At 43.5% G+C, this 21079-nt stretch overlaps 2 protein-coding genes across 2 annotated transcripts; both read right to left on the bottom strand.

Annotated features, from left to right (window-relative positions):
- Positions 1-75: 75 nt before the first annotated feature.
- On the bottom strand, positions 76-16470 carry LOC135801082 (E3 ubiquitin-protein ligase UBR4-like). Its single transcript, XM_065314449.1, is given in 12 exon segments — positions 76-213; positions 279-760; positions 831-5838; positions 6020-6236; positions 6303-6574; positions 6634-7686; positions 7689-14006; positions 14074-15436; positions 15495-15658; positions 15716-15958; positions 16046-16143; positions 16340-16470. Coding segments are annotated over 12 exon segments (15411 nt in total). The 3' UTR covers positions 76-151.
- Positions 16471-16649: 179 nt separating this feature from the next.
- On the bottom strand, positions 16650-20983 carry LOC135801083 (F-box/LRR-repeat protein 6-like). Its single transcript, XM_065314450.1, has 8 exons — positions 20612-20983; positions 19843-20172; positions 19507-19775; positions 18873-19448; positions 18694-18819; positions 18236-18623; positions 18024-18180; positions 16650-17961 (listed from the first exon to the last, which is right to left on the bottom strand). Exons 2-8 carry the CDS (start codon positions 20057-20059, stop codon positions 17730-17732), a joined length of 1965 nt encoding a protein of 654 aa, XP_065170522.1. The 5' UTR covers positions 20060-20172; positions 20612-20983; the 3' UTR covers positions 16650-17729.
- Positions 20984-21079: the final 96 nt, after the last annotated feature.

Raw genomic sequence — 21079 nt, 5'->3', positions numbered from 1 at the left:
CCATCCCCCAACATTTTATACTGGTAACTCGTAGATATAAAAGAGCAGCGCCCTCTAGGACCTATCTTCAAAGAATCAATTTTAAATACTTTTATTGTACAGCATATTTAATTCTTAATTAATATGTTCAATGAGACTACAACGCGTAAATTTATGTACCTTTTAAAAGATTGCAAATGTAACTATCGGGATCGTCGATCAGCTCCAAAAGACCTGCAATCAGAAAAAAAAAACAATAAAATCAAATTCACAACAACCCCAAAAACAACAAAACTCACCACAAACATCACAAAACTCAGCAAAAGATGCGCACGGAAGCAGCTCGTCCACATAATAACCCAACAGACGTTCCGAGCCTTTGAGGAGCACTTCATCGTTATGCCGGATATAATCCGCCAGGTTGCTAGACCACTGATCATCCGGTCCCGACACATACTTAAAGAAGTACCTATAAATACCATCAACAATGCCAAACAACACCAGATAAGGTTTGTAAACGCCGTAATCCTTAGCGTTCTTATCGGCGATGTTCTTCACTGGACCAGAAGGATGCGCGCTGCGTACGTGCGCCGCAACCAAGAGTCTATGCAAATGCGACAGTCGATTACCATTCCACTTAGCCGTCGAGTGCAACAACACGGACATTGTGGTCCAATACAACGGTCCATCCGAGTCATAAGATGATTCTATCCATTTTTCGATGGTGGACTGTTCCAAATAGGTGCTGAGGTTGCCTTCTTCCTTCTTACTCACACGAGTTCTATAAAATAAAATTAAATAAAATTATTTAACCATTTTAAATAAAAAATAGAAATAAATAAATAACTTACGTGTTAATGACATACAGAGCCATATGAATCAAATACGGCACCATGTGCATGTTGCTCTGCGGGCCACCACCACCCGTATCCTCATGGAAACTCTTCTCATGCGCAAACCTCATCAACAAGAGTTTGAGATCATGCACAGTACTGGCATGACCAATATCCCTCAGATTAGTACTCTCCTGCAGGTAGGTGTTGTGTCTGGCGAGGCAACTAGCAAACGCAGATTCTGGCACATGCGGTCCCCAAAGTGGTAACAGACCATTACACTTGGTATTCGCATTCTGTAACGCAGCAGACTCCCATTCGTCCCTAGCTCGCGCTAATCTCACCGCACTCATGTGACAATCAACGTGGACAATGTTAAAATGTGTTACAGTATTATACCCAATCGTTTTTCGGGGTTTGGCTTCAAATTCTTCAACATTACATCTTTTAGTAAACGTATAGATTGCCAGGACCTTCGTTGGTTGATACTTGTACCCTTCACGACATATACAACAAACCAACCCAGTCTCCTCACCCAGTTCTTCCATCTGTTGTAAGATTGTTGATTTTGCTGTTACTTGACCCTTGTCGTTAGTACGCATACCAAGCTGCCCAAGTTGTTTCTCTCTCATAGCCATAGCAAGACGTTTCTTCTCTGACCTGGTAAAGTCCCTCACCTCTTCAATCTTTGTAGCAACCTGGGGGTTGGTCCTTAAAGCTTCCAGAAGATTCTCCGCGAGAGATCCAACATGTTCATCGCTAGAAACCTGTTCCAAACGATGAATAATCGGTATGGTATCTTCCTGCGACACTGCAACCTGTGTATTCTCATGGGAATGCGCCATTCCAGTGAGAAACCGTAGAATATACTTCAGTGCGGGTTTAGAGATGAATTCCTTCAACTCATCGCTATCAGTCCTTAGTAGAGTGGGTTTCACACATGGGGCATGCATGGTAATATACTCCAGGGCATCCTCAACCACTCCAAGTTCATTGATGTAATCTTTCAGAGTATTCCCAATCGCATTCTTCTCTATTCCCTCAGTCAACACACAAAACATCTCCAACTTCTGTTGGTCATCCGTCGTATGTTCAACATCATACTTGTTGAAATTCAGAATTGGTTTGAAGTGATTCAGGAGCAAGTCCATCTTATCCTCACAGCCATACACCAACGCAGCAAGCACGCGTGTTAGATGCATGAGTACAGCTTGATTGTTCCTCACACTCGAATGATTCGTGCAGCTGAGCAAACTCTGGACATATTCAGGTCCTCCGAAAGTCTGTGCAAACTCATTGAAAGACTCCAAGGTTTTGCTGGTTGCACGCGCGAGGATAGTCTCCATAATGTCGAGGAGTTGTTCGGTAACAGCCGCCTGACTAGCATCGGGTTCACCCTCCAAACACAACTGTAGAGTACGAAGGAAGACACTCATGGCGCCCACTTCCGGTTGCGTGAGAATCTCCTGCACCTTGACTACTTTTACACTCAGTCTAAACAACTTCAATAAAACCTGCAGTAAACTCTTCGCCCTCCATACATTTTGAATAGCTCCAAGTCTCTTGACCATAATCTTCAACCCACCGCACTCAGCCAGTACATTCGCCATTTTATAAACTTCTTCGTTATCAACCGCAGCTTGTGATTTATTATTCAGTGTCTCAACAAACTCTTCAGTTGCATCGCCGAGTAACCCACGCATTCTATAAATCACCCGCATTGATTCCACCTCACCACCTTCAGCTAGCCAGACTTTTTTATACACATCCTTCACAGGCAAGTCTAAACTCATAATCTTGTTGTTTACAAGCAGTTCCATTCCGTTGTCATCCTCAAGCAGCGCAACCAATTCACAATCCTGGCAAATCTTGTTCTTCACATCGCGCATAAGTGGTCCCAAGCCAGCCTCATTGCACGAATACGGATTACCCAACATTCTACCTTGTAAAAAGTCCTCCTGTTGTGCATCTTTTTCCAAAGTCAAGAAAAATTCCCCAATGTCATTCTCCTCGGGGTAAATAATAGAACATAATCTCTCAAATATGAATACTGGAGTTAAAACATCCCTCAATGCGCATTTCTCCACAGTCTCCATGCAGACACACATAAAAGCCCGCGTTTCTTCATCTGTACCTGTTGTGATATCTTCAAGAATATCCAGCAGCCTCTCTTGTGAATCATCGATTAATCTAGTTCGCTGTACAACCAATCTTCTCAGAGATAAATAACCATTTAATACAGCGCCAACCAGACGACTTTTATATTGTCTCCGAATAGCTGCATCATCAAAGAACGCAATCAATATCTCCGTGAGTTGATTCAAAGCGTAACCTTGGGTAAGATCTGATGTTAATGTAGTCTCTTCCAGGCGATGCAGTTGTTCGATTTCTTTCGTGATGAGATCCGCGATGGTCAACATGACGCCATTAATCGCCAAATATTGCGTCCATGCGTCTTGCACCAAAAAGTTGGAGAACAAATCTATATACTCCGCGGCATTCTCACCAGCTACACTTAGTTCATGCAAGTATTTAATCAACATATTGATAACTTGTTTCTTTCGGGTGTAATTACTGCAGCAGTGTTCTAGAATAAAGCAGGTGATTTGTCGGGCGCTGCGAGATGACGGGTTAAACAGAACAGTCTTCACCCATGAATCATCGCAAAGGTCCATGTCTTCCGGATCGGAAAGTTTTAACACTCTCCGCCTCCATCGGTTTCCATACTTTTCACTAAGATATAACTTCCTGACATCTTCTTTATTGGTGGGTAACGGAGTGTTTTCTTTTTTGGTTGGTTGTTTGGCTCTCCAGGCAGCATAAGACACCTGTGGGTCCTTGTTCACCCATTTGTATGCATCAATCGGGATAGTTTCATACTCACTACGAACAACAGTAGTCTGTTTATTGTTGATTTTATCTTTTAACTTCTTAGCCAGAGTAGTGTTGAAAGAATCGGCTGTTTTAGGTTTACAGATGCTATGCCATATCTGCAGACATGGTAAGATGATAGCCTCGATGACCATGGGACTCTTAGCGTCTTCGCATGCTTTCAAGAAGATGCTGACTAATGACCGCAAACGAGTCTCCCAACAATCATCGTGGATCTGTTGGAGTGACGCCAAGAGAGCAATTTCATGCCTCACACCCAAATTACCAGTCTGACCACTTAGACCCAAAGTGACTCTTTCCGTTATTAAATTACAGAGCTCTTCAGTGGCCTCGGAATTCTCTTTACTGAGAATACACAGTAATTGTCTTACTTCTTCTTGTATCTGTACGCTACCCTTACGTAAATTGTTAGCCAAGAGTTCCTGAATTAAACCCTTGGTGCACAACACTTGTCTGAGCGTGGTATTAATCGCCAGAGCTCGCAATAAAGTCAAACAATGTTCGGTGGCAGCTGTTGCACAGCCGTAACAACGTGTGATGGCACATGATGCATTCGCTGGTAACTCCAACACTTGGGAAGTACCCAAAGTTGGTGACATCTCAGAATCTCTATGTTTTCTATCATACGCAACCAGTTCCTTTCGAGAGACCAATACTTTCTGAATAATCTTACTCAATTCTTCAAAGGAAGTCTTACATTCGTTGCAATACTGCTGCGCAATCATCTGTATAGTTTTGTTGACTTTAACCTGCGATGATGTGGGTATCGCACCTGCTACAACCGACGCAGCCGTCACAGGTACCACCGTTGGTTCCTCAGTTCTCTTCTCAGACTTTTGTTCAGTCACCTTCACAACCAACAACTCCAATGAAGGTTTATTTCCCATCAGTTGTTTGTACACTCTATCCGCTTTCTCTAGAAGTGTGTTAATACTCGACACCATCTTTTTTCGATCTTCATCGTTTTCTATAGGTTCCACCGCACAGCAAGGCTTCGCCTGCAGTGTGAAATCAAACTTTGCATACTTGCAAAAACCGCACGCGTGACACAAGAAGGGATCTTTTTCATCGTAGTTAATGGCGCGGCATTTATGACATTGAAAAACGTTCTCACCACAGTTTGAACACACGCCTGGATTCGCCGGTACAGCTGCACTACATCGGGGACATTGTAGGGTCTCACTAGACGCTTGGATATTCTCATAAAAGTCAGCGTAATGAATCATCAAATTGCACGCGACAATCGGCAGAGGGAATTCAATCTTCACCTCAGTTTGTCCCGACTGCAGACTCACTTTCTTAGCGCGATGCCACAACGCTGATTTGTTTTTCAGTTCAACCACTGCCTGTACACTTCGATTTGTGTAGTAGATGTAAACAGTCCGGACCATTTTGGTCCGTTTTAAATCCCCGATTCTGATTGTAATCCGACTGATGGTATGTGAGCTTAATAACTTTACAATCTGCGTTGTTGTGGTAAACTTTGAATCGACTTTGATTGAACTCAACTTGATCGTAGACATGGGTACCTCGGGATTGTTACATACCAAACAAGGATCTGACTCGAGGTAGTACCCATCCAGTTCGACATATTGACTCATGTGAGCATACAGATTAGCATTTGGATGATGCGATAACAATTCGTTTTGTGTACGCAGGACATCCACCGCTTTATCAACATACGCGGAAATCTTAACAGAAGAATCCGGATTCTGGCTCATTTTCAGCGAGACATACCCCAGCAAATCAACAAACTGCGCTGCTTTGCGGCCATAAGTCGGTAGAAGAGGCCACAGTTGCCATAATAACTCCAGAAGTGATTTCTTCTGCTTCAATTTGGAGTTTTTATACAAAGAAAAGACCAAACTGTGCGCTTGCCAACGCAGAGTACTGTTGTTGGTCTCCAGAATAAATGTACGAATAAAACGTGCAAGTACCTCGGCAGGAACATGTTGATTAATCTGTTCGACCAATGCAATGCATGAAGCTTCCTCGAAAGCCGCTTCAGCCACAGAATCATCAGATTTCTCGCGCTCTTTCCTCGCAGTCGACTTTGAAGATGTCTCTTGCTTCTTGGTAGTGTTCTGCATCACAATGGCGCAGTTCAACAGTTGGAGAATGGTCGGAGCCACGCCTATTTAATACATAATCATATATTGTAACTATTGAATTGAAAATAAATTTAAATAAAACAAAAAATAGACCTTGATTTTTCATGCCTCTAGTTTTAACCACACTATACACCACCCATTGACTACGACCTGATAGAAACAAACTTTTCTTTACAAAAACTGATCTGAAAATAAGTCGCTTACCTTCATCTAGTATGCAGCTGACTTGGTACAACGATGGCAGGACATCATTGTGACAAATACAGAATTTCTGCCAATTTCCAACACGACTAGTAGCGATTTCGAGACACGCTTTTAAGTGTTCCACCATTTCAACCAGAGTATCGTACGGGAGTGACATGGCATGCTGATAGGACAAACTGGCATCAAAACCGCCCTTTATGCAGCATTGCTTTACAGCCTGTAGAATAAAATAATGTTAATCTTTTTTTCCTCTAAACATATGTCGACGAAATGCTTTTCATACCTTCATATGTGCATTCAAAGCGTGAATATCCCTCAACTGTCTGTACTTGTCCTTACTGCCACAAATAAACAGCAATAATTTACGTACAAGTCTCCGAATCGATGTCACCTGAGTAAACATCATATATTCACAGAGATATTTAAACCATGCGGTTTCAAACGCAGCGCTGATAGGTTCCACAATTTCAGAATGTTTGTGTACTTGATAGGGAAGACGCAACGCCATTTCGGTAAGTAATTGTGGATAGATGTAGAATATATCTGAAGCATGTCCTAGAAACAAAAATTATAAGTAAAAACAAATTGTGGATAAAAAAATATTAATTGCATACCTTTAACAAATTGTTTTAAGAATATCGGAGACATATCAGGTGGAGAATGATGTTGCTGCACCTTGAGGAGATTACCAGTTATAGAACTACTAGCGTCATCTGCTTTAGTTTCCTTCCAATAATCCAACAAAGATTGTAATAATTTGAGGCAGTAAGTAATAAAGTCCGCCTTTAAGAGAACCGTAGCTGATGTTGAAGCAACAAAGGAACTATTATCCCCTGGAACCGGTTTACTATTTGATGAAGCTTTCCATTTTGTCATGAGGACACTCAACAATCGCATAATGACTAGTTGTACTTCTCGCTGATTATTCCTTTCGCAAATATTCTCCAAATTGGGTTTAGTAATCTGTAATTCTACTACGATCGCATGCAGCAGAGCATTGAGACACGCCTTATCTCTTTCTAGATGTCCATCGAGGTCATTTGTGAGTTGTAGAATGACTTGGAAGAAAGGTATCGCCCTAACTCCAGTAACATTTCTAAGTTTAGGCAGGTATTCTACCAGTCGTTCCAACAATTGCAGACGTAGAATATGTAACCTGCTGCTATTCTCTGACTCTTGTTCGTGTTCTGTGTCAACTTCAGGTTCTTGTTCTTGCTGAGCACCGGCATGTGACGTGGTAGCCTCTGGTTTATTAGCTGCACTTTCCTGGGCATTATCACCATACGTAGAACTGCGTCCAGAAACGTTTTGTTCACCAGTAATACTCTCCACGCCACTACCACCACTTTCCGACCCAGCACCACTACCACCTTGTTCAGCGGGAGATGTCCTTAGTGTAGAACCATCTGTAGCAGCAGTACTACCTTCATCATCTGACCCACCAGCGGAAGCAGTAGTATCACTAAAATGCCCAGCTTCCTGAGCATGTTGAACCTCCTGCACAACTTGTTCTAAAGGCGCTTCGAGGGCCTGAAGAGTATGCAAAGCTTGCTGTTGGGCTTGCTCATCACCCAATTCATGTTCTTGTAAACTCAACGCTATGGCCAATTCAACCATGGTGTCATCATCATCCGCATCCAGGGTCATATCCAACAAAGGTTGAAAACTCCTCCTCCACCCAGGAACGCTTCCAATGGGTTAACATTATGATTCTCACCTTCAGCTTGACCTTGCGCTTGTTGTTGTTGTCTTTGCAGCATCTGAATAGCTTCCAAGGCTTGCCGTTGCTCTTGATTTGAAGTAGTCGGTAGTTTTTCTTCTTCAGACTTTGTAGCTGGTGGTGTTACACAGTTTGGTGGACTAGGAATAAACACCCTCCGGCGTTTACTCTTAGGTTTCAACACTCTGCTCAACGCGTGCTTGGCACTAAATGCAATCACAGGATCATCACACAGCAACAACTGCAGATACACTGCAATTGTAATATTGCTATAAGTGTCGCAACTATTAAACGCGTGGACAATCTCAACCAACGCATACACCACCTGTTCGGTATGCTTCAACCCAGGAACCACCACTGGCGCCAGATTTGAATTTTCCGGATTCAACGAGTGTAACACCCACAAAACATCCATCAACTGCAGTAATAAATGCTGATTCTTATTAGACTTAGGTGTTTGTACATCCAAGGGATCATCCAAGATAACATCTTGTATTGAAGTGTGGGAGTCGGTAAACTTGACCAAATTCTGTGGACGACTAACAGCAATCCCGCGGACAATCATCACCAAACGATAATAACTCTCCGCATCGAGGTCATTCTTATTCTTGGTAATATCAATCTCATTCATTGTTTTGAGACTAGCCAGGACATGTTGCAGGAGTTCATGGTCCTTGTACATATGATAAGCTGCCGTGGAGGAGTATAACGAAGAAAGTAAAGATGTCGCGTGCATTTGAAGCACTGGTGGTGTAGGCATGGTAAGCAACTGTGTCGCAACAGTATTCGACGCGGATTTATGCGCTGTCATTTTTTCATCGCTGGTATTCAAACAGAAACTACCATCAAGGACATCCAGACAACCTCCGACAAATTTATCAAGTTTTGTGTTGGGTACACAATTAGAAGCACTTCCTCCTTCGGGATTATCCCCTGATGTCGCGGCGTTGTTACTGGCAACACTAGGTCCACTCGGAGCTAAACTGTCATCGTGTTCTTCAGGCCATCCGAAAGCATCCTTAGGTTTCCCGTAAATTTTCAAACTCTCCAAAACAGTAACCGTTTCAGGGTCCTGCGAAGGTCCAAACATAATGGTTATCTTTTTATCAGCCTGTAGACTCTCCTCCCTTGAAAATGGTATATCAAACCATCTACTCCGTGTTGTGGTCGTTGTAATAATCCGTCCGAAGATTTCAATAAACGTTGGTGACCTTTGTGGGTCCTGGGTACCCATCAGCACACGTATCCCAGTCATAACTTGATTATTATCTGGGTTTGTAATCTCCACGGAAAACCCGAGAGCTTTGGTACAAACCACAAACAAACCATTCGTGTTCAGTCTATGTTTCAACTGTCCTACATTGTAAATCTGCAGCAAGTCATTACCGCCAATCTCCACATCGTTCATAGGATTACAATGTTCAAAGAAATCCACTGGGAACGTAACAGAACTTGGTGTTTTACCAGTTTTTACAACCTTCTTCTTCCTTGGCTTGACTACAGTTGTAACATTTACAGATGTTTGCACACTGGGTGACATCCAATACCCAGTCTGGTCCATATTAGCCATGTAGATCTTCAGACTACCATCTTCACAAAGTAAAATCAGTGTGGTGCGTTGTTCTTGTCCAGAATGATGCCTGATGGCAACCATGTCCATAATCTTAGATTTACTCGGAGTAACTTTGACTTCCTGGATAGAAAGCGTGTCAGGTCTTAGCATAAGCACAACCGGGTTGTTACTGGACTGCATCACAGCACAAATCAATCCGGGATGGTTAGGTATCTCTGTCCATTGACACAGAGGTTGTGGGGCGGGTGATTTCCCGCCATTACTCTTCGATGACGATGTGAGTGTTACCGGGAACACCACAGCCAGGCAATTATTATTGGGTGTAACGGGGGAAACAAAACTCTTCCCTTGCGCGTATGAATAAAACAGCAAGCCTAAAGTGTGAGAGTAGTAAATGGACACTCCACCACCAGCAACTTGTCCATTTACATCCGTGACATCCAGATGGAACACCTCTAGGGTATTGGTAACGTAAAAGCTGCCATGTTTCGCAGAACTTTCCTCATTTAGAGCTTCTGTGTATATATGTCCTGGAGACGACATCAGGAGAATATTATACTTGCCATCATCGTACATAAATGTACAATCTCTTATTTTACCACTGGGTACCAGGAAATAGTACTGTGGACTAAGTGCATCCTTGGCCAGGTCATAGATCTTAACAAAATCAGGCGTAATCAACGCTAATTTAGTCTGAGACCCCGGCAGCCATATTGCCTTAATGATAAAATTCCCCGAAGCTAATTGAGGATGCAACACAAGGTGATCCATCACAGCCCCGCTTGAATTAAAGGTCAAAACGTGACAATCCTTAAGACCACAAACCGCCAGGTAATCTTCATTGCACAAATTACTAGTGAGGGATAATACTGTGAAGGGTATAGGCGCAGAGGCCAATCTTGTCAGGGTTAATTTCCTCGTAGAAGAATCCGCTTGTTTCAACAGCGCGGATAACTGCAGCACGGATATCTTTCCTTTTTCATGTGCCACAGCCAATTGTTGGCGTTTACCATGTGGGGATGACATACAACACATGGTAACACGTCGAATCATATGCGCGGATAGTAATTGTCTGATAGTTTGACCTTGCTCACCCGCATAACTCATGCGGACATTCTCAAACGCGCCTTCTTGTGACCCCAACGTGGGTACCATCAATTGATCAGTTGTCTGGAACTTTTTATCGGGGCTGTGTAGATTCTGCAGGGCTTTCATCGCGCGGGAATAACACCCAACAGATGAGTTTCTCTTACAGGACATTTCAATTGCTGGTAGGATATTCTGCAGCATGTCTAATAAAATCCCCGGAACAGTAGTCTTTCCTAAATACTTCAGGATAAGTTCCTGGGATCCTTCTAATCTCTTCACGATGGTATTCTTTTTCCGTTCACGTTTAATGTAGATATCTGGTCTTTCCTTTGTAAGCAAAGCTTCTTTTTTACGCATGGAACTAGTAAGACTTTCCTCTCCAGCGATATATCCAAGACTTGTATTTGCAACCGCATTAATCGCGTTGGTCTCTAATGATTGCGGGCTGCGTTTTACCAACGCCTGACAAGAGCCGTCTTCTTTAGCTCCGCAATCACAGAAAAAGTTACCATATTTCGCATAGGTCACATCATGTCCCTTATGGCAGACTCTTGCGCATATTGAACAAACACCAACACCATCTAACATCTTGCAGGTGTGACAATGGTACCAATGTTGGTTCATAAACTCTTTCTGTGTGATCGTAAAAGTACACAGTTTGTTACATAGTGAATCTTCATCAGACTCCTCGCCACTATCTTCTTCATCATTAATCTCCTCTAACATTTCAGGGTCTTGATCCAATGGTGTTTCGTTTTCCCATGCGGGGCTAAGCGGACGTTGAAGTGGCACCTTTTGATGACTGAGGATACCATTAATCACATCACTCATGTAATCCAGCATGCAACAAGCCGCATCTAGGATAATACAGTTTTTATCCGCCTCGGGAACATTGCACAGTTTTTCAATGATTTCCGGTTTGTTAAGGTACCTTCTACAATCATCCAACCACAACTCGGATATGACAGTAAACAAAAAGATATGCCCACTGCCGGTACCAGCATCAGCCAACATAGTCATTACAACCATTAGATCAGTAAATCCGCTACCATCCAAAGGTGCTGATAAAATATGAGTCCCCAAACGCAGCAGGGCCTTGAGAATGGTACCCGCCACATCTTCAGATACATTACTAGTGGGTTTGACAATAAAGTTGGTTAACGCTTGCAATAGCTGACTATTTTCTTGAACTAAATTCTTAACTTCTTCATTGGGTGACGCCGTCTCTCCGCTTGCCTGCCATTGTCCTGATAACACCATGTCGGTTGATTCAGGACTAGTAGGTACAGCCGTTGGTCCAATTATCACATGCCTCAACCAAGTCTGCAACTTTTCCCCTTCTACATTCGCCAGTTTACTCATACTACTGCACAAATAATTCAGACTAGGATCGGTGGAACTCTTCTCGGCGCAGTTGAAGAGTTTGTTGAAGAAATGCAACACTTTCGTGCTATACTGCTGCGACATCTGCGGATTACTCACGGACATCAACACCTTGACTAAATCTTTCTCGCCGGTGAAAAACGCTTCCAAAGCTTGACGACCTGCAGATTTCTCAATCAGTCTCTCGTAGAACTTGAGGAAATTATGCAGAATCTTTTCGTTGACATTCCCATTCAAATTATTCGTGTAATTCGTTATAAGTTTATAGGTATTATCCAAAATCTGTAGATACACGCGCTTTTGATGTTCGTCAGTCTCAGCATCACCAATCATCTTCTCCAAAACCTTTGACACTGACTCCTGTAGAAACTCAGTGCGTACATCCAGTGTGGTAGAAACCAATAACTCAATTACTTTATTTTTCGTATCGGTGTTTTCTATTTGCGGCGCGTGATTGCAAACGAATTTCATGAGCCTCTGTAGAAGACATTTCAGAGACAAGTTTATCGAAAAACTATAACTGGACGATGATAATGTCTGAATATGTGTGTCAATAATCTTCAGGATAAAAGACTCCGAAACAATGATATCACCCAAATGCGGTGTCCATGTACACTCCTCCAAACTAGCAGTGTGCCACTGTTGTATGACATTATTAACCGCCGCAGGCAAAAGCGTAGCTTGATCCGGTACTAAACCAGTGGTAAGTTTTGATTTGCTCGTAGCAATCGCCAAAACCTCTTGCAAACCTTCGAAATCTTGCACGGTGTATTTCCCAGCTGGTTCACTCTGCTCCACCATGCTATGCAACAGCGACCATCTTGTACAATGCAAAATAGCTTGCGCAAGTCGCAGGACATGCGGTAGTAATTCTTGAACATACGCCGCGCCTGACACAGTCGCGCCATTAGCATCCGCCGTATTAGTTTCCGCTTCGTCCAGTAACGAAACTTGCACTTTTGCAATCACAGCATGCAGTAAATACAAATGCCACAATGGTGGAAGGGATTCTTTCGTCATAGCACCCTTTTTAATATCGGGCGTAAGCGCAATCACACAATTCTTCGCCGTAGCAATATCATACTTCAGTGTATTCACCACATCGGATACAGATTTCACTAACCTTTCGGTGTTTTGCGTATAAAGGCCTTGTTTAACCAGACAGTCTTTGAGCCACCTGGTGAAATTCTTATGCCCACATCTTGGTCCCCAAATTAACGCGTGCAGTAATAAAGGTCCTGCTGGTAGAACCTCACCGCGTTGTAATCTCTCCAAATATGGCGTAGATGGCGGTAGCAATTGCAACAATTTCCAGCAAATTGAAAAACAATACTGTGTCGCAAATAAACCAAGCCTTGTCATCTTCGAAGCGTTCCCACCAGAAGTAATATTCGTCACAGTCAGAATTTCAATCAACGCATCGAGCAACAAAGGATACCGTAGTTTATCAGGTGTACCCAGGATGAAATTACAAGCTAAACCATCCAATTTCGGCGCATCTTGGTTGTTTATCTCGAAATTGGACAAAACATAAAACGTCGGCTTCATGGTAAACTCTTCCCGGCTGATTTTGGGACAAGTATCCGCCCATTGCCATGGCGTATACATCCTTGACATATTATTTTCCTTGCTCTCTTTATCCGTATTCAAATTCGTCGAATAAAACAAATTGAACAAAATCTGCTCTAATAATTGTTGTGGTGCATCATAGAGATGTTTCATGATGTAATCAAACAAAAGCAGCAGTCGTGACAGATGCAACAACTGTGAATCACGCAGGGTACCTCGAACAACCTCCGAACACCTCAACAAACCACCAGCCAGCAAGAGAACCACCGATTTCTTCTGCATCAAGTTCAACGAATGAAAAAGATATACCAGAACCTGTGCGTGCTCCACGTTGAGGTCTTCATTGTCACCTTCAACCACCGCCGGGACATTGATCACGTTCTCAATGAGTGTATTGACCAACCGGTGCCAGATGCTAATCACCGACGCTTCTTTCTCAGTCTGCGGACGCATTAATAAAACCTGTGCGAGAACTGATAAGGTTCTGGCGTAAACCTGCAGGGGCCATCCATGCGGCACATCGGAATTCCAAGGTGAGACACCCAGATTATTCAGAAGACTAGCTTGCAGCGGTTGGAGGCTAGGGTGGGTGACCAGGTTGTGTGTATAACGTGTCAGGGCACCCGAAAAGTCACTATAGAGTTGTCCCAGGGCTAAATTTAATTTAAAAAAATACAAATAAACATACTAAAACAATATAATGAAGTTTAAAAAACTTACCAACTTCAGTCCGGGCTGTCTCCCTATCCAAATCCCGTATAATAACCGCGAGTATCACAATCTGTTGATCTGTAATCCCGCTTTTTATATACCGCGACACATAGGCGCTCTTCGAGAGCAAAAAGTGCTTATTCATAAACGCAAATATACTCGTCGCCAGCGTGATAAACCCATGCGCCTCGCCTTTCTCCGGCACAATCGAATTACCTCTATCACCCTGAATCGTCTTCACATCGGGATTATCCGTCGGCGAGGTTTTATTCTCGCTGGGCTCAGGCGGTGCGAGTGTTTCCTCAAACCATTGCCCCAACAACGGTTCACTATCATCATCTTCATCTGTCGAACTCACATCCGAACAGAGTATCATATCTTCATAGTAATAAGTCGTGGAATCGCTCAGGCTGAACGTATCGCCTTCGGGTGTATGACGCTTCAGAGTGCACGCTTTTCTATAACTCACCAGCGCGAGATAAAAGAACAACTGATTGAGCGGTGCAGTGTTTAGAATTTTCGCTACACGCTGCGAAGCTGTGTATTGCCCGGCGATTGAAATAGGCGCGGGGTCAATCTGGGGAATGGTGGTATTCCCACCGCAAACCTCCAGGTTTAAATCGTCGAATAATTCTGACAATAGTAATAAAGCGCGTGTTGCTAACGCAACAGACAACACACCAAATGAATGTTGGAATTTTACCAAACCCGAACGAGCTGAGCTCTGTGCTTCGCGTGATTTACTAGGACTGCGTCCTTTGTCATCTCGTAGATGTGGTTTTTCGCTGGTTGTCGTACACGCTGTGACGTGACTTTGAAGACCAGAAATCAACACCCATGCACCAGCTAGTAAATAATTCTGATGTACATGACCTCCGGCTCTTGTGGAAGTCTTGATTGCATTACCAATGTAGCTGTAGAGATTGAGCGCTTCTTCTACAAGTGTAACTGCGTTTGTATCCAAGTCATCCTCTTTGTGGCTGGTCTGTGATTGCACCGTGGTGCATTTTGGTGATACCGCTGAGCCCATGGATAGAATAGAACTGGCTGCTGCTTGATTCACTGCGATGTACAGCACAGACATGCTGAGATTGCAGAGTTTTTCTAGTTTTGTAGGTGTGAGCGGTTCGAGGACAGGTAGATTAATCGCTGAGGAGACTAATGTTATCTCGGCGACTGTCGATGCGAGACTGTTGCGAACCGTGGTTGCCTCCGAGTGGTTCGTGGGCAACGCGAAGGGTTTGTTCGCAAGCGCGTCTTCGATTTTAGCCCGTGTTTTCTTGATTGATGGCAGGCTGAGGCAAAGATCCACGAGGGTATCACCAGCGCGCATTGATTGCAAGCTTTCGCGATTTGCTTTGATGAATAATCGCTAAACAAATATTATCCAATAGAAACAAAGTCACCATTTTGTTTAATATAAAACTTACATTGATTTCCATCGCTGGATCACTGTTTGTTGATTCTCCAGATACTTGCGCTGGAGAATCTTGTAGAGTGTCACCATCTCGGATCGGCATTGTGAGCTGCGCGAAGATGTTCGCTGATAAATCAGTGCGTGTTTTGACATCTTGTTTGTTACTGGACTCTTTTTCTACAAAAATATTCCAAGTTATTTATAAGATATTTAATTTTATGATTTATTTTGTACCTGTTGAAGCTGGATTAGTTTGTGGTGGCGTTTCGCCCTTCATGATGTCGGTGAGAGTATCAATCTCCGCCGAGGTGAAAGTATTAATACCACTGCACAGCGAGCGAATTGCTTTCAGCGCACGCTCGACGTGGGGATGCGTACCGTCCGGGTCGAAGAACGCCGAAGTGTTCAACGAGCCGACGAGGTACTTCAGCAGGACGCCGCATGCGCCGCTCACGACCTCCAGGTGCGCCGGCGAAACTACAAAACAAGATATTTTTACAAGATTATTATTAATAGTATGACACTATCTGTGCAAATATTGTGAAATTGTTTTTGTACACTCACCGTTTGTAGCATTACTCGCAATCAAATTCGCCGATAGGACGGTAAAGGCGTTGAAAAACTCCTGGTGGCCTTCCTTCTGCTGCAAGATCTCGGCTTGACTACGACACACAGAAACAGAATTAATAAAACTCGACGATTTTGAAAACAATCGGAAGTGCAACGACAGAATGCACCGGAATATAAATAGACGTGTTTTTCGTCAGCGGATGCCGCACGAAGGTGTCAAAACGCACTCGCCGCTGACAAAAACGCGCCGTTTACAGCGGCTGATAGCTGCATGCTGGTGGTACGTACTTTTTCAAGATCACCGCACATATTTCTAGCACATCACTGCGGCCGGTCGGCGATGCGTCGACGCGCAAGAACGGTTTTATCACGGACGACCATTCGACTCCACCACTGTTGGCGGCCATTATATCTGCCATTTATTCACAACCTGAATGACAGCCAGGAATCTGGGGGAATCTAGTGATATTTAACCTTCAACAGAACAAGAACAATCACTAGACAGTTGGCAATACAATTTATACACCAGCGCCATTACTATTCCTTTAAAATATCTACAAAACTGTTTTTAACTACTTTCCAGAACACAAACATGATGTCTTTTATATAAAAAGAACATATATTTTATTTACAAATTGCTTTATCAATAGTATTCATTCAATTAATTAATCATTTTAGCTTTTAAATAGTTTTTTTTGATTGCTCTAGACAAAATCACAACTCTACTCTGGGTGAAGCAGTTATTGGTAGCGTGACAATAATTAATTTTAGTGTACGCTTTTGTACAAGTGCGATATAACGTCTGCATCTGCAAGTAAATGTTCTCCGATTTGCACGTTAAGGCCATTTTTGTCTTTCATCTGCGCAAAATGTCTACACATGTGTACTGGGTGTGTGTGTGTGTGAAGAGAACAATAAATACAATGACTGCATACAGAATTGGTCATTGCTAACTTATGTACACTACTGCGCATGTCTCCCTATAACAATTTGATTCTCATCGGTGTGTTTGTGTCCCTCGAATAAAACTATGTACAGTTTGCAAATTTGTATCGAGCAAAGAAAAAAACATCAAATCATTAAAAGTACACGATAAAACAAACGAATAATAACAGAAATAACATATCGCAACATTTACACCCTCCGCAAATATAAATTTAATTAGAATAATTATTTACCATTAGAATATATATTATATGTTTGTGTCAATAATTAAAAAACGTCTCTCAACTCGCGCGCGCTTTACGATTCGCCTAAATTAATTTATCATCATATAATAACCTTAAAATCTACTTGTGTATGTATATATTTGTAATAATATATATTCATATATTTATATATTAGATTTCTTTGTATGTGTATCTAATATCCGTACCGTAATTGTTCGCACGAAACAATCCATTACGTTCTTTGCGTTCGTATGTACAACAATATAATAATTTAATATTTGTGCCGTGTTTGTATTCGAGAAGAGCCGCCCGTGTCCTATAAGCCGCCATCTTGTTGACCTGCAGTGTGGCAAACAATCAACTTTCGATAAATTTCTTTGCTTGTGTGTACAATAATTGTGTTTAGCTTGATTTGTAAATGCACTATTTAAATATTTTTACAATGCAGGTACTTTTTTGTTTGTTTTTTATGTTATTATATATGTCTTATTGGTATGCGCCATTTTGATTTAGCTTGTCGTTTCGGCGGCGTCATTGTCCGAGCCTGCGGTGTCGTCTGTCTTGGGTTTGTCCTGTAAGGACTGTCGAAGTTCAGCGACCGCCGATCCGGTGTACAGGCGTTTAATGCCTCGTGGCAGCGCTCTGCACGACTGCAGGTTGATGGAATGCAGGTGAGGGCATTTTTTGAGGATTGCCTTCACTGGTTCGAGACTTACAGAAGATCCACATAGGTTTATCGTCCTGTAAAACATAAAAAACATACAAAAAAATAAAATAATTTACTTTTTTTTAGTTTATATTACCGTAATGGTGGATTATCAGCTTCTGTCAACGCAATCACCGCATTATCCAATGATTCCGTTGCGGTGGACCACGCCAGATCAACTTCCTGCAGACTATGACTCCATTTCTGCAGGATTAATTCGAGACCGGAGTTTTGCGCGCGTGTTATTAAACAAGCTGCAAGAAAAACATTTTAAAAACGTTTTAAAACTATATTTTTGTTGTTTCTTACCACTTAGAAACAAATGTTCGAGATCCCACGCAGGTACCTTCACCAAACCAGAATCGGTAAGCCTGATACACCCACGCACGTCCAATAAACGCAACTTGGTTGAATTTTTCAGTATCCGCTCAATACCGTCATCATCAACGCAACGCGCTGTCGTTGTTTTGTCATCTTCGATTCCTGCCAGTGATAATTCTTCAAGGCAAGGGAACCCAGGCGACGCGACCTGATCGGTGAGACTAGCAGGCGCCAACCAGATTTGACTATTTGTCAATCTTAACACTCTCAGTTTCGGGCAACCAATCTGAAGTTTCTCCACGTGGAGTAATGCTGTGTTGTGCGCAAACGTGCGTATGTTGGATATGTCCAGAAGCTCAAGATTTGCACAATTACCCTTAGAAATACATTAAAAAATTAATTTTTATGTTGTAAATAAATAATTTGAATAAAGGTTATGTACTTACAGCTATCGACGCCATAATCTGCGTAAACCCAGCGATTTTATTATGCGCCAACACTAAATGCGTCAAACGCGTGTTCATAGTTTGTCCGAGTGACACCAAAGGTTGCGCATTAATCGCAGAAGTAGACTACAATCAAAATACAATCAAATAATAGTCAAGATAGGCAACCAAACACTCACATTAATAGACGACAAGTCCAACCTCTGTAGATTCGCACACTCCGTCGTAATATACTTCAAATTATCAGCATTCAAACCCTTCCACCCGGAGAGATTCAACCCACGCAGATGCGGACAATTGTGAGTGATCTCCTCGAGCGTCGCCTGAATATCCCGCACTTTCCACTCGCCCAGATTCAGATCCTCGCAGAGCGGCAACTTGTGCAGCACCAGCCAACTGAGGCGATAATCTGTCCGCGCGCGCTCCTTCACCGCATTCAAATCGACCTTCCGCCAGAGCGACGGACTTGCACCGACATCACGCCACAACCGACACACTTTCGACAAGCGCACCACACCGGGAAGTGCTCCATCACGTCCCACGACATATTGAAATATCGACAGAAGTAAAGCAGGTGGCGTTGTTGAACCCCAGGCGCTTTGCTCCTGCGGTTCACTCGCGGCGTCGACCTGCGACGATTCAACTGTGGAATTCTTCGTGCGTTTCGCAGTCGTGCTTGATTCATGGTCAGATGTGTCCGTATCGGACGTCTTGTGCTTTTTTCGTCGGCCACTTTTCTTCTTGTTTGGCGTCAGCTAAAAAACAATAAATATTTTTAAAAATTAAAAAAGTTAAGGAAAAAATGGTAAAAACCTGTGTGTGCGTCGATAAATTACTCTTCTTGATGCGTATCTTGATGGTGTTCTTGTCGCCGCTGATCTGACTGTGGTACATAGCGACGAGAGCCTTCCGCGGCCGCCCCCGACCAGTGGCGGCTGCCCTTTTACGCACTTTACTGTTTTTATCGGCGGCGCCGTTACTAAAATTACGCGCCGCTGCACTTTTACTGTTCTTACTGTTCTCTTTCGGCGAGGTGCTCGGTTCGGAAAGCAATGAAAATTCATTGATGGACGATTCTTCATCTAAACACCCAAAAACAAGCAAAAAATAAATAAAAACATGCTTTATGATTAAGTTTATACCAATTACCTTGTGATGTTGTCGTGTTACCACTCTCGACAGAGTCCTGCGAGTCCTCGCGAAGGTGCGTCGCACTAAGTTCGCGACAGTCTTTAATATCGCTCGCGCACAGATTGTTGTTCGGCGTGTTGCACTCGGGGTGCTTCAGCACGCCGTTGGTGGCGTCGGTGAAGCGGTGCGTCGCCGCCGCCAGCAACATCTCCTCGCACAGCGACTCCTCCGCCATGGTCTTTGATAAAACTGGTGGGCACACACGCGCACTTACGTTGGCAACAACATTGTTGTTGTTGCGCTTTGCGAATGATGCATTCGGTCGAAATAATCGCAGAATTCAGCAATCTGCAAGCGAAAACATGGATGATATTATCAAGTGTTGTTGATTTTGTCGATTGTGTTTTGTTTATTCCGCCATGTTTAAATTTCGGAAAACTTTTCCATGCATAGATACACATAACACGCACTGGTGCATTGAGCGTTGTCGCAGTTTCACCTTCCGATTATCAACAAACTAATGAAGCGCAGCGCTGCGCCCGCTGTGCTTTCGTAACTCGACGACACGACGAAGAGACAGCCGCGCATATACACACACACATGCATAACACGCATTGGAAACGATCGTCCGCGGACTTGCGGACGTGCCCGTGTCCCAAAATGCAAAGGTATGCGTATTCGGCGCTACTGTAATGTCTGCGTGTTTGTGTGTTGTATGTGTGACCATGCGGGTTGCCATCCCGCGCGGAGAAAAAAACAAAACACGCACGCACACATGCGCGCTCACCTTCGGAATCGGAGAAAGATGATCGGAGAGCACCTCGCACATCACGCTCGCGCGACAATCTTATCGCGCGGCGACCGGGCGCGTCGTCGCCGTCGGGCCGTCGGCGCGCTGTCCATGTCTCTGTCCGCAGTCCTGCAGGCGGCGGCGGGCTGGCACTCGTAAACGGCGCGCACTTCGCACGCACACGCACAATCCCAAGCGAATTCACAAATATACTACACAACACCGCTCGAAAACTGCTAACTGCGTCGATTGCGCGAGACTGGCGAGAGTCGCGGCGTGAATGTGTGCCGACGGGACGGTAGTCGCGCGCGGTAGCTGCGTTCGCGTGTGTGCACCGCGATCAGTGTTGTTGACCTTGTTAGACTTACCCAAGATGCTGTTCTTTTTTGTTGTTTTCGTGGCAGGTGGCGCACTGTACGCGCCAACATGCACGCCATCTATGAACAACAACACAACTTTAAACTC

Source organism: Atheta coriaria, unplaced genomic scaffold (genome assembly GCF_025399875.1).
Source record: "Atheta coriaria isolate IRGN ID8LTWV9N9 unplaced genomic scaffold, Caltech_Dcor_3.1 hic_scaffold_10_pilon, whole genome shotgun sequence".
NCBI classification, from domain to species: Eukaryota; Metazoa; Arthropoda; class Insecta; order Coleoptera; family Staphylinidae; genus Dalotia; species Dalotia coriaria.
The sequence above is the reverse complement of the archived record's forward strand: the minus strand, read 5'-3'. Positions and strand labels throughout refer to the sequence as shown.

Excerpts from the sequence above, each read along its gene's own strand:
- LOC135801083 (XM_065314450.1), bottom strand. The coding sequence starts at position 20,059 with ATGGCGGAGGAGTCGCTGTGCGAGGAGATGTTGCTGGCGGCGGCGACG. Across the intron at positions 18,820-18,872 it reads TGGACTTGTCGTCTATTAAT|TCTACTTCTGCGATTAATGC; the intron begins GTGAGTGTTTGG and ends TTTTGATTGTAG. Across the intron at positions 17,962-18,023 it reads GCTGATAATCCACCATTACG|GACGATAAACCTATGTGGAT; the intron begins GTAATATAAACT and ends TATGTTTTACAG.